At 29.2% G+C, this 15208-nt stretch overlaps 2 protein-coding genes across 2 annotated transcripts; both read right to left on the bottom strand.

Annotated features, from left to right (window-relative positions):
- Nucleotides 1–263: 263 nt before the first annotated feature.
- Nucleotides 264–5324, bottom strand: LOC119683904. Its single transcript, XM_038097790.1, has 2 exons — nt 5213–5324; nt 264–4222 (listed from the first exon to the last, which is right to left on the bottom strand). Exons 1-2 carry the CDS (start codon nt 5228–5230, stop codon nt 341–343), a joined length of 3900 nt encoding a protein of 1299 aa, XP_037953718.1. The 5' UTR covers nt 5231–5324; the 3' UTR covers nt 264–340.
- A 4271-nt stretch (nt 5325–9595) lies between these two features.
- On the bottom strand, nt 9596–10006 carry LOC119676677 (hepatoma-derived growth factor-related protein 3-like). Its single transcript, XM_038087930.1, has one exon. It carries the CDS (start codon nt 10004–10006, stop codon nt 9596–9598), a length of 411 nt encoding a protein of 136 aa, XP_037943858.1.
- Between the last annotated feature and the right edge of the window lie 5202 nt (nt 10007–15208).

Below are 15208 nucleotides of genomic sequence, written 5' to 3'. Positions count from 1 at the left end.
ATATATGTGGTTTCATATTTCTAATTTGTTTTCAAATTGTTGGTTTTTTTTATTAGAAATTGCCACACTATTAAGATCTGTAAATAGACCAAATTTAGATATTTAAAAAATTCTAAGAGTTTAAATTATCTTACTCATGATTTCTTTGATTCCGCATCTGACAATTTGCTTAATAATACCAGAATCCATAACAGATTTCTCTTTATGTATTGCGGGATCTGGATTAAATTCACTTATATCTTTAATATTATTCTTTGGTAGCATTTTTTAGCAATATTATGCTAATTCCGGGGTATATAAATTGCTGCCGTAAGATTCCTCCAAATCAGGTATCTGATTTTTACATTTCTTCTGGCAACGTAATTTTATTTTCTGTCTCAGAATTAGTCGAATGATTATTTTGAAAACGTTTTGCTTCTCTGGGATAAATATCTTCTACATGAACCTTTGCAAACGTATTCTGATCTTCATTTTTTATAATAAAATAGTCATAATTGTCATCAATAATTTCAAATATTGTGCCTGTGTATTCATTACCGTCGGCGAATTTAACAATTATTTGATCATCTTCTGAATATTTTGCTTTAGATTTCTTTTTCAAACTCTCTTTAGTGTTCAATGATACATCATCAGATACTTTATTCTGAATTGGTTTTATTTTGTTGACATTTATTTCAACTTTATTAGGATTACCATCATATTCAGTAACTTTAGCTGAATAGTTATGACCATCTTCATATAATGCCAGCACCTTTTGTCCAGTTTTAAATTCAGTAATATAATTTTTCTCATCTATTTTTGTGGAATCATTTGTTAGTAACTCTTGGACCTCAATTTTATTTGTCGTGATAGGAGTTCCAGTGTTATTATGAGATATTTTATCGACTCTTATTATATTGTTCATACTCACTTCACAGCACTCATCATAATCAATGTATTTTACTACACAAGAGTTTGAATTTGAGAATATAGTAACTATTTCTGCTGGATAAAATTTACCATCTTCATGTAGTGCCAGAACCTTTTGTCCAACTTTAAATTCAGTAATATATTTTCTCTCATCCATTTTTGTGGAATCATTTTTTAGTAATTCTTGGATGTAAATTTTATTTGTGGTGATAGGAGTTCCAGTGTCATTATCAGATATTTCATTGACTATTTTTATATTGCTCATACTCACTTCACAACACTCATCATAATCAATATATTTTATTACACAAGAGTTTGAATTTGAGGATATAGTAACTATTTCTGCTGGATAAAATTTACCATCTTCATATAGTGCCAGAACCTTTTGTCCAACTTTAAATTCAGTAATATATTTTCTCTCATCCATTTTTGTGGAATCATTTTTTAGTAATTCTTGGATGTAAATTTTATTTGTGGTGATAGGAGTTCCAGTGTCATTATCAGATATTTCATCGACTCTTATTATATTGTTCATACTCACTTCACAGCAGTCATCGTAGTCAATGTATTTTACTAAACAAGTGTAGGAATTTGAGAAAATAGTTACTATTTTTGCTAAATAGAGCTCACCATCTTCATGTAATGCCAGAACCTTTTGTCCAATTTTAAATTTAGGTATAGAATATTTCTTATCTATTTTTGTGGAATCATTTGTTAATAATTTTTGGACGTCAATTTTATTTGTGGTGATAGGAATTCCAGTGTCATTATCAGATATTTCGTCGACTCTTATTATATTGTTCATACTCACTTCACAATACTCATCGTAGTCAATATATTTTACTATACAAGAGTTGGAATTTGAAAAAATAGTTACTATTTTTGCTAAATAGAATTCACCATCTTCATGTAATGCTAGAACTTTTTGTCCAATTTTAAATTCAGGTATAGAATATCTCTCATCTATTTTTGTGGAATCATTTGTTAATAATTTTTGGACGTCTATTTTATTTGTGGTGATAGGAGTTCCAGTGTCATTATCAGATATTTCATCGACTCTTATTATATTGTTCATACTCACTTCACAATACTCATCGTAGTCAATATATTTTACTATACAAGAGTTGGAATTTGAGAAAATAGTTACTATTTTTGCTAAATAGAATTCACCATCTTCATGTAATGCCAGAACCTTTTGTCCAATTTTAAATACAGTAATATAATTTCTCTCATCCATTTTTGTGGAATCATTTGTTAGTAAGTCTTGGACTTCAATTTTATTTCTGGTGATAGGAGTTCCAGTGTCATTATCACATATTTCATCGACTCTTATTATATTGTTCATACTCAATCCACAATACTCATCGTAATCAATGTATTTTACTACACAAGAGTTGGAATTTGAGAAAATAATTACTATTATTGCTAAATAGAGTTCACCATCTTCATGTAATGCCAGAACCTTTTGTCCAATTTTAAATTCAGGAATATAATTTTTTACACTCATTTTTGTGGAATCATTTGTTAGTAAGTCTTGGACCTCAATTTTATTTGAGGTGATAGGAGATTCAGTGTCATTATCAGATATTTCATCGACTCTTTTTATGTTGTTCATACTCATTTCACAACACTCATCGTAGTCAATGTATTTTACTACACAAGAGTTGGAATTTGAGAAAATATTTACTATTATCGCTTTATAATATTTACCATCTTCATATTTAACAAATACCTCCTCACCTTCAGAGTATTCAGGTATAACAGATATTTGTTCCGATTTTCGAACCAATATTTTTTCATTCTTAAAATTACAACTTTTAAAATTTTTTTCTTTATTAGGCTCTATATCCTCTAATGATATTTCATATAATTCGCCGTAATAAGTGTCATCATATTTTATAATGCATTTTTTATTTGCTAACATACTTATAATAACAGCTGGAAACTTTTCATCATTGTAAAATGCTAATACATTGTCACCAGCTGAGTAAATAATATCCTTGGCATCACTTGATGTATTTGATGAATGTTTTACTTGAAGAGGTTGAGCTGAATGTTTCAGAAATGCAGTTGTAAATTTAGAACTGCTATCCTTAGTAATTGATTTATTCTTCACATCAATTGATTTAATTTTGTTGAATCCGATTTTGTATAAAGTATCATCGTATTCGGTGTACACGACTTTACATGAATTTTTTTTTTTAGAAATTTTAACAATTTTTGCAGGGTAGTATTCCCCGTCAGTATAAGCTGCAAGAACATGATCTCCTTTTCGGAAGTTAAATAGTTCAGTTTTATCAAATTTCAAAACCATTTTGCTGTCATCACCGGAAGTTTGGTGCATAACGCCATCAGACTGAATGTCTCTAATTATAACACCATTTTTATCGTTCATGACGTCCACAAATTCACTTAACTTATTAAGTGACTTAGTTGTTAGATGCCTTTTATTATTTTGTATATTTGAACCACATATTTTGTTTATGTCCTCTGAATATACTTTACATAGATTCGGTAGCTTTACAATTTGTGCATCACGAAGTTCTCTATTGTCATGTGATACTCTAACAGTGTTTCCTTTATTAGTCTTTCCAATATCTGAAAAGTTTTTGGGACTTTCATTTCGTCTAATTATTTTTGTATACATCATGTTATCAATGCTTTCTTTAAAACGCTTATCTTTTAACGAAACTCTTAATTTATTTTCTGCGAATTCTTTTTTGATAGTGCCTTGATGAGAGCCATTAAGAGCTGAAACAACTTCTAAGTGATCTTCAGGTTTATTCAAACTTTTATATAAAGTATGTTTTATTTCATTAACACTTGTTTCGTACAAATCATTATATTCTATGAACTTTACGATACACTTGCCATTTTCACCAATCTTAGTAATTTCGGCAATATATTCAACCCCATCATCATATGTAGCCATTACTTTATCTCCAACTAAATATTGTAGATTTTGTGTTATATGGTTATCAGCTAAGACCATATCTGATTCATGAAATTTCTTTTTACATACTTCAAACATTTTGATATCTTTTTTCAATTTTTTTTCGGTATGATCTTTATTCCGATGTGGAACATCATTCTTAACCAAAACTTTTTTATTTTTTAATGAAGTATCGATATTTAATGGTTTTATTTTTTCGAAACCTACTGAATATACTTCATTATAATCTATGTAGTTTACAATGCAACTAAACCCATCGCCAGCTAGCTGAATAATTTTCGCCTTGTAGTATACTCCATCATGAAAACAGGCCAATACAATATCCCCTTTGGAATAGTTATGTTTTCCAAGTGCTGCGTCCTTTAAAAAACAAAAGAAATAGTTTTCATATTATTACATTATTATTATTGACTACACACGTTTTAGAATATAGTCCTGTATTATATATAGCAACAATTTTATATCTCACTAGAATGTCCTTTTCTTTTTGCCTACACCCCAAATATATCTTAACTCTCAATTAAATTAATTTAACTTAAATACAACGTTATAAATAGTCTACATGAGTGATTACTATACCATATAAATCATGACTTAATATAGAAAACTGGCATAAAATATACCATAACATCTATTTCATATTCTCTAGCTTCGTAAAGCCACAAAATAATATCAACTGACTTCTCAAGTCATTATCATGTGATGAGCGCAACAAATAATTATGAAAATGCATAATTTATTAATCCCTGATAAATATATTTGTATGTGACACCTAAATTTATAAGTTTCTATCATTAGTATTTTTATTTATTTAATAAAAAGTCAGACAAACGATTGAAACATGTGCCTCCAATTAAGTTATTCTCTTCTCTACTGGCACATAAACCAATCTAAAAAAATATGGATCAAACCACCAAACCATATTTTTATAATATTTTAAATATGTTTCATTTAAATTATTTAAAACATATTAAGCCATACATTTAACTAAATCAGTTAATTTTATTTATTACTTCCAAAATGGTTTGCTTTACTAAACTTTGTAAAAAAAAAACATAACCTCAAATCATTCCATTATAAATAATATTTAATTTCTTCAAATTCACGTGTTTAGCTGTTTCTGAACAAATAAAAGTAGATATATGTATGTATATTGTCTTAGAAATTGAACGATTATAAATTAAACAGGAATCCATATGCATATATTTAGTACATCCAATGGACTTAAAATATGGGCAAAAACATGAAAAATATGAATAAAATTTGCTCTAAGAAATAAATCGCATGTTTTACAGAACTTTTATTTTCCGGTAAAGAAATTTGTAATAATAAATAAATAATAATAAATACCTTTTGTTTTGGAATCATCTTTTTAAAAAATTAACACAATTTATACCGATGTTTAATTGTTTTCTGGGAAACGAAGGATTATTATTACTTTACCACTTGAAGTTAAAACACATAAAGGCAGACTCAATAAGAAAATTTTGTATTATAATTCTTTTCAATGCTTGCTTGAATGAATGCTTTCATCTTACTACATGCCTTACAGCTTGATTTGATGATGTGAATGTAGGTCTGTTCCACGAGCTACTCGTAGTAAAATTTGAGTAAAATACAAGTACAAACTAAGAGCGTAACACAAATAAAAAGCCAAATAAAAGATTACCCTCTTTACACAATTTTCATGGATCAATATTTTTAAATACCTTTTATATTAATAAAGTGAGCTAGAGTTCCTAAAATTTTATTTTATGTTATTATTAGAGACATAATGGAGGAAACAAAAACTGTTGTGTCATGTAAGAAATTGTATTTGCACATTGTAAATCGCAATTATTTAATGCATTTTTTAATGGATGGTGAACTTCTAAATTAGGTATCGCAGTAGTTTGTTGCTGAAAAGGGGAATTTAACAAAAAAATTACAAGTAGCGGAAATGATTTTTGAATACTTTGTATTTTTTGCTCATACTAGTTTTCTTTTTCGTTTATAATAAAATAACAATAATAAATTTACCAATTCTAAATCATCATCAGAGTTACTATCTCGAAGTATATTTATTAATTTATATTCTGGCTGTGTTATAATACTTAGTTGTTACTTACTCACTTAGTTGGCCATTACAGACGTGGGTCGTCCTTGGCCGCGTCGAGTAGTCTCCGCCAGTCAGCTTGATTAATTGCTTGCTGTCGCCTCTACCGCATTTTTCTTCTGCGGGTACCGAATCAAACATCTTTCTAGCCGGAACACTTTCTTCCATTCAAACGACATAACCAAGCCAGCGAAGCCGCTGAATTTTTATGCGCTTAACTATGTCAATGTCCCGGTATAGTTCATATAGCTCATCATTTCAACTATTTCGATACTCGTCGATCTATTGGATCTCATGTTGTATAACGAGGTTAGAATGAATATAAGTCCCAAATGCAAATAAATACAATGAACATATCTGAAATAAAAATTTTAATCGCATTTTGACAGTTTGAAAGAGCTGTTTTTGACATATTTACAAAAAAAGTTAATGAAATATTTGGTGGTTGCATTTCTTTGAAAACCATGCACCTCTTTTTGGAACTTCTACTTCCCAAAAATAAATTAATTGAAGCTAAAAATAAGTTTTGAGTTTATATTGTAAGGTTTGAAGGTATATTTAACATTTATCCAACATTCTTTTGGCACAGGACAAAAATGAAATCAACAAGCAAGTCGAAAAATCAGCTGTTCGAAATGAGAACAAATGAATTACAACGAATGTGAACACTTTTAAATGACTCATTTGAAATGAGCCATTTGAGGCCGGTGTAAATGCCATATGAGTGAAAAAGCACGGAAGCTCTTGGTATGGTTAATGAAAACGTACTATTATTCCTTCTTGTATTATTCCTTGTTCTACCTTGCACACTATACTGGCATGTAGAGGTTTCAAACATGGTTGTTGGTGTGAGCGATTGATATGTATTTATGACATAACAGTAGAACATAAATGCAAGCATAAACATGTACAAATGCTAGTCTTAACATTTTTGTGAAATTTCTTTAGTAGTTGCTGACATTAAATGTAACAATACCAAAACTATGCATTCAGTTTTAAATAACTATTATTCCTGCTATACTTTCCTTCAGCGCCACAAATCTGCTGTAAGAGAATACGTACCCAAGAAAGTAGTCTATTGCTTTGTGGGCGCGCTTTGGCCTGCAGCATTGACACACGTGCAAAATTATCTATAAAATGGGATTTCATTTTTATTTGCATACCATGGGGGACATTTCAATTTATAATATTAACGTAGGCGATGTGCACAATTGTAACAATACATATACTGTATATTGCTTTCGAGTAAGCCAGGAGGATATATCTGCAGCGGTGCAGTTGGACGAACTGTTGCTGTCTATCATAAGCAAAGGAAAAAGAGAATTTAAAGCATTAACCACGAAATCGTTAAACGAGTTTTTGCGCACCATGCCTTGTTCTGGTGTTCAATTTGTTTGTGGTCATCCGAAATGTCTGCAACGACAAGTACAGGTATAAGTGCAGGTTTTCGCCTGCACAGCTGAGATGGAAATGTTTTCATGATTCTTCAGATTCTGGTGCAGCTTAAAAGCAATCATTTAATGGCACACCCGCTGCAATTTTCATTGTTTATGAAAGTAATCTGCACAAAATTAACCCAAATTTCAATCATTGCAATGCGAGTGGCATAACGAATGATGTGAGTATTTCACAACGGCTGCTAGATATGAAATTTTAGATATGTTGTATACTTTCATTTATCATTCTAATAGATTGTATAAATTTTTTATTGCAGATATACTTGTGCATGTAACGATCATAGACAAACTTCTTTAGTAGAACATCAACAACAATAATATTGCTAAAAAACAATGGATATATGCAAACTGGATATATGCAAACTTTCAAAACTCAACATAAATTATATATTTAATGTATTAATCCCTCAATAGCAGAATATTGACTATCCCAACATTACATGCTAGAGAATCATCTGCCGTACACACGACATAACTAAACGTGTAAACCTGCTAGACAATCGGAGACTAATATCGATGTAGCGTTAAGGTTTATATATCTTATACATATCTGTGTTATTATTTATACATAAGCCATTCTTTCTTAACTTCATAGTTTAATAAACACCACCTTTTTCAAGAAACAATTTATATCGTATACTACCAACGTTCGTAAAACAGTTGAAGCTGCTACATTACGAAATATTTTAAAAGTACATTCAAGAAACCTAAAACTCAACTCAACTCAGTTCAACTTTGATCTGAAAGAAATCTGATTCTTAGCACTGGTATTCCTCAAAAAAAAAATGTAACATTAACATTAATACCCATCGGAAATGTGAAATTCTAAACGGTCGATATGCAATATGAACTTTTATGATACTGCGTGCCGACTTTATATACATATATATTATACAATAATATATAAACTTAGAAATACACGAATATGTAAATATATATTTACGAATGTTATAAACTGTTCTTGTCATATAAAGTATACAATTTTTATATATATTCTGTAAGATATGTTACATTCTTAAAATAAATAAATAAATTAAATTATTTTTGTCAGCAATAATATTAATTTTGATAAGGATTATATATGTACATATAATAATCTTAATATTAAATGATTTATAATAAAAGGAACATTATATATTATTTAAAAATATGGTGAATTTTATTATTTTATTACTAATATGGTAAATATAATATACAAAATCGAATCGTTGTACGTAAAATTGTTAATATTTTACTTTAATTTGTTGAAAATGGCACTAAAAGTAAAACTATATTAACATAGAAATATACTAGACAATTTAAAAGTGAGGTGGGTTCATCTACTATATATAATTTCGATATATTTATATTTTTAAATTCCCATCATATTCCTTTACAAAAGATTGCAAAAGATACTATATCATAAGGTGCATATACCTTTACTCCTAAACAAAATCGCTATGGCATTGAATTAGTAATTGGTGTCTTGCAAAGCGAATACAGTATATCAATTATCATGGCAGCATCACTATTTACATACCGAGTCAGTGTAAATTGACTAGTTATTTATAAACAAATATTGTGTTAACATCCACAACAAATTGTCTCCCATCAATCTTTACAACTGAAACCGAAATAACAGCCTCGAATTCGCCAGCAATATAGTTCAAAGAAAGTTCCTCCGATGAATCGAATGTTAAAATATCCAAATTCATATACATATGTGATGTGAAATGAGGAAATGTTAAATGAAGAGCTACTGTTTTAATTGCAATAATATCATTAAACATATAGTTTCGAACTAGCATATAGTTATTCTGGTTAATATGGTTCTAAGAACAAATTCCAGAACATATTAACGCTTACATAGATCTCGTTAGAAAATATTAACTAATTTTTGAAACTAAGCACAATGGTTTCAAAATTGTATCTCTGAATAAGATCGGATAATGAGTACAGCGTGAATCCCGACTTATATAGATTTTATACGATTGAAACTCCAAAATTATGTAAATGCTTTCTGTAGTGCACGAATAGTGACGTACTTTTGAAGTTTTATTTTTATAAAATATCTATTTTGATTAAATTTTTTTAAATATATTTAATAATTTTATATAAAAACAAAAAAAGTAAGACAACAAAAAACGTGTGTATTTTATAGTTAATTATATTTTTTCTTTTTTCATAATATCATCTATAAACTTATTGAACATCAAAATTCTTTTCTTGTAGGCTTTCATCTCGAGTTTCAATCTCCTTTAGGTGAGTTTGAGTATCAAGCCCTTTTAGTTGAGCTTCAGTGTCGTCGGAATCAGAATCATCGCCACTACTATTATCATATTTAGTTTTAATAGCATGTTCAATCTCTTCTATACCTTCAGCGAATTTTTTATTTTTTAACGTGGATTTTTTAACAAATTTGCCCTTATATTCCGCATAATCAAATATTGCTGAATGCTTTAAGCGATTTGTTTGATTTCCATCGCCATAGTACATGACGCGGTAAAAGTATTTTTCTACACCAATTATTTTAGCTGGCCAGGGAACATAGCCCCTTATCTTCGCGAATACAAATTGACCCATTGCGAAGGTATTTCGTTTCTTCTTCGGCATTTTAAAATTAAGTTTAACTCCACTCGCACACCTTTAACCAACAGCTTCAAGATAAGAAATAATCTACAAGTTTTCATATTTTTATGCTAAGTTCCATAGCCCTCACAAGGTTGCATTTGATATATATATTTTAACAATTACATTTATTACATGGACTCGAAATAATGAATGGATTAATAATTAAAGCATTTTTTCAGGTTTATGGTTACTATGCAAAATCAAATTACATAAAATAGAAATTATATTATGACAAAATAAATAACATATAAGAAACAAAACAAAACAAATATAAGAACACAAATTCAATCCGAACAGTTTACATACAAAGATATACTCAATATATATAATAGCCAATAAGGTTCGTAAGTTTTTCCTTATTTTTTGTACTCCACCATTGAAAATTGAATATATGGTTTTTCACTATTTCAAACGGATCAGCTGATTTCATAGGTAGAATTAGTTTAACTCTTAAGTTAGAACATATCAGCTGATATTGTAGGGCACGACCAATACGGTTTAAATTGCACTTGATGTTTTATGTTTTTATACTAATTTGTCTTGTATCCAAAGTAAGGTTTTCTAGTTATATTAAGGTCGTGTGCGAGTTAGGCTAAGTTGCGTTCTAAATGAGGGAAATTCTAAGTTGTGTCGATAATGTATTGATGTGTCGATACGTGTTGATAAATGGCAAAATGTGTGCAGTGCAAAAAATCCCAAAAAATCTCCCATTTGGTTTAGCATCAACTTAGCTTAACTCGCACACGTCCTAAATTGTACGTTTTCTATGTTGCTTACTTTTATGTCAAGTAAATCAGCCGTTAAGACTAAATTAATTGTGCCATAAGAATCAGCTGATGCATTCTAATACGGCGTTTACATTGACCGAAAATGGCTCATTTTGGTCAAAAATCGAAAATGAGTATCGAATGGCTCATTCTTGCATATAAAATTTCAAGCACAAAATGAGCAATTTTCTCACATTCTGTATGAATGATGTTCGAATGCATTCCACATATGTTCCAAATGCAAAGGAATCTATTGAACATACCCTAAATGAAAGCTCTTCATGGCATTTTGACAGTTTGAAAAAGCTGCTTTGACATATTTACAAAAAAAGATAAACAAATGTTTGGTGGTTGCATTTTCTTTAAAACGATGCACCAATTTTTGGAACTTCTACTTCCCAAAAATAAATAAATCGAATCTAGAAACAAGTTTTTAGTTTATATTGTAAGATTTGAAGGTATATTTAACCTTCCTGTAACATATTTTTGGCACAGAAATGAAATGAAATGAGAAAAAATGAAATACAACGAATGTAAACACTTTCAAATGACTCATCCAAAATGAGCCATTTTCGGCTAATGTAAACGCCGTATAACTTATGGGAAACAGAACATTGATTTATTGGCACCAAATTAGAAATCGATAAAAAGGTAATATTAATTTGACAATTGATATTTGGTCTAAACATAGCATACATATAATATTACCTGTTACAGAGAGCTGTATGTGTTCAGATGTTGTCTTGTATTGTGTGCTATGACCAAAGCAAATCGTTTTTGATTATTTTAACTTATTATTTATTTTTTTATTTTTTTATTTCATCTATGTCTACGTAAATTTAGTGTATATGTTACCACGTGGATCAATTTTTTTAAAGAGTATTCATTATTACAGGTATAACAAGTCCGGTATCTGCATAACGTAAAAAAAGTACAACATAACAACAAAATGAATTTCGAATAATACATTGCAATGTAATAACATTTGTCAAGTATTTTCTGTGATTATGTTTAGCAATATATCTTATTTTTAAATATTTATATTTATAAATTATAGTATTTACCATTTTTTATATATAGCATATACATATTGGTAACGTTCAACTTTTGTTTTGATTTATAGTTATCAGCTGATTGCGGTATAGTCATACATTTATTATATTATAAAAACATAGGCCGTGTGCGAGTTCGAGTAAATTGAAAAAAATAGTAAATTAAAGAAATAGTAAATTTCGAGTAGGATAAATTAGATAAAAATTAGGGACGTGTGCGAGTTAGGCTAAGTTGATGCTTAACCATATGGGAGATTTTTTGGGATTTTTTGCACTGCACACATTTAGCCATTTATCAACACGTATCGACACATCACTACATTATCGGCACAACTTAGACTTACTCGCATACGTTCTAGATACATCATTGTGAAAATTTTAAATAATGTTTAATAAATAAAAACTTTGAAACAAAAATAATAAATAAGTGTAATAAATAAATTAATAAATATTTACATAAGTGCAGTGCAAAAAATCCCTAGTAAATTTCAATTTACTTTACCTCAATTTACTCGAACTCGCACACGACCATATACAAATTTATAGGAAACACTGTAAAATGTGCATAGTGTTGGGATAGTTCAATAGTTGCATTGAACGATCTCACTTAAAGAATTGCAACTATTTGTGTGGAAATTGTGGGGAATTTTGTGGGAAATTTATTTTACTAATATGCTTTGACGATATCGATAAATATGTGAATTGGTTTTAATTTAACTATTCAAACAATTTTTAATAAACAAGTTTTATACTTATTTAAATTAACATAAATATTATAAATGTTTAAGTGCAGAATTTTATTATGAAACACAATACAAACATGAATATAAAGTGGTGTTGAACTAAATTAAAGCGAAAAAAAAAATGTCAATCGCAATAATCGCATTGCCAATGAATATTGTGAAATAATAAGCAAAAACCCGGTTTATTAAAATGTTTTATAATTAAAAGCATATAAATTCTTTCCATAGTCAATTGACATTTAACTTGATTGAGGATTTTTAACCGTGGAGCACTATTTGCGCTTACAGCTTTAGATGAAGTGCCCTAAGAGTTTCCACGCCACATGACTTATTTGAGGTCACAGCTAATTAAGTGCATGTATGTACATCGTTAAAAATATAATTTATTATTGACATTATTAAATATAACTAAGTATGTATTCATTTAACTTTTCTTTCTCAAAATTTGTGCTCCAATTAATTTTAATTCAATCACAAATATATACAAAAGAGGTGCTTTTCTTTATCAATGCTAATTAACCTAACCTCCAATCTATGGTATATATCTGTATAAATTATTTTGTCAGTATTTTTGCTGCGCATACCTAAATCCGTCTTATTATTTTGTTTTGAATGAGATTGCTTTTGAATAAAAATCATTTAATATTAAAATTTTGTAATTGCTCTGCTGAATTTGTACTTCATTAACAGCCGTAAGGTCATAATTTCTATTTTCTTAGTGGCTTATTATCGAGATTAGTACATTGTTCACACCTCAATTTTAGAGCTCTTATTGCTTTATATTAAGCAAATAACCCTGGGTAGTTAAAATGGCTTTTATACCAATTAGTTTTTTATTTAGATTTATTTCTATGTATTCAGTTTAAATTAAAAATATTTTATAAAGGTATAATCTATTCATAACATTAACCTTCAGTTTTTGGTAATTGAATTTCAGTGCTCTCAATTTTTATACTAATAAGTGCTTATTATGTATAGTAAGTGTTCTAAATTATTATAACAAACTTTTTAAATACACTCGAATATCGTAAGTACATTCAATGAAATAATTCTATCCATATTATGCTTCGTCTATTATGCAGTCTTCGGGTTTTACTTTCTTAATAAGCTTATAATAATCATAAGTAAAAAGTTATCATAAGTAAAAAATTGTATGCTTATCTAGGTTAGGCGCATCCTAAGCGATGCACACTATTGTTAAAAAAATTAAGACTCTGATTTGGTATCGCAATGGATCTTAATGGTCTACGCGTCGCCTTTTTGGTCTGCCAGCATAACCTAACCTAGGTTACTATTTTCCGAGTAGTTTACTTAAAAAAAAAAAATCGCATAAAGCTGTATATAATACGGATATAGTAGATATGCACAGATATTAATCGTTTAGCTGAGATGAGTGTGCTACAGAACTGTTTAAGTTGTAAGTAGTGTAGTGTGTCAAGTGTAGCTTTGTTAAATGATTTGGGCTTGGAACAAAGACTTTTGGCAATTCGAGTTCGGAAATTCGAGTGATCGGAAATAATAAATGTGTTCGCTATATAATATATTTATTATAAGTTGAAGCTTTTCCTGAACAACAATTAGTTAGCGTTCGAAAAAGGACTTTTGTTCAGTAAATGTTTTTCTTATTTATTTTCTTTTCAATGCCAATAATCAGGAACGAAATAAGATTCTAAATGGTTAAGATTACTGGATCAATTAATTTTGTATTTCTATTTATGGCCCAACCTGAATGCTAAGAGATTGGGGTTCTGATTTTCTTTTTATGTTGTTGTGCAATATCAAAACTACAGATACAGATCGTTACCTATACTCTTCAACTCAATGTTACCTATGTTCTAACTATAGTATTTATATTTCATAATAAATTATGTTCAAAATTATTATCTCAAGTTAAAGTTTGTTTCTTTTAATAAATTTTAATATCATTTAAATAATGCCACACATTCATAATTAAAATATTTAATTGCAAATAATTAAATTTAAATCGATTTTTCGTTTTAAATTATTTTAAATAATTAAATGAAAATTAACCTAAGAGCTCCTTACAGTAAAAAACTTCACCTGTGACAATTTTTACAATGCTCTTCGCCACAAATGCAGTTGCTTGCAGCAGTTAATATTTTTTTATACTATCATTTTGTTGTTGCATTAAAATCCTTTCACTAACGAAACTTGGAGTGGCTTATTGAATTTGGCTTTAATTAAAAACGACAACGCATCACAATTGCCGCATTCAGTGCGGTGCATTGCCTTCGCTGCTGATGCCATTGAAGGTGACGCTGGCTCCGATGTTGTTGATGATGATGACAATGCGAGATAACGAATACGCTGATCTGTTGTGGTTGCAGCTGCCGTTGCTGCTGTTGCTGCTGGTGTTGCTGTTGTTGTAGTTGTAGTTGTAGTTGTTGCAACTACTCGTATTGCCAATAGCAATTTCTTACTAAACTACAAAAAATACAATGTAACTACCGCAACAATTGCCGCATGAAGTACATAATTCTGTTGAGTTTCATGTAATTTTTGTTCTGTTTTTCTCAAAGGAGTCACAAAACTAAAAGTTCTTTTGGGTTGCAGCCAAACACCAAATGAGACTGTCAACTGTAAAAAAACAAAATTTTTTTT

Source organism: Teleopsis dalmanni, chromosome 2 (assembly GCF_002237135.1).
Source record: "Teleopsis dalmanni isolate 2A chromosome 2, ASM223713v2, whole genome shotgun sequence".
Lineage (NCBI taxonomy): Eukaryota > Metazoa > Arthropoda > Insecta > Diptera > Diopsidae > Teleopsis > Teleopsis dalmanni.
The sequence above is the reverse complement of the archived record's forward strand: the minus strand, read 5'-3'. Positions and strand labels throughout refer to the sequence as shown.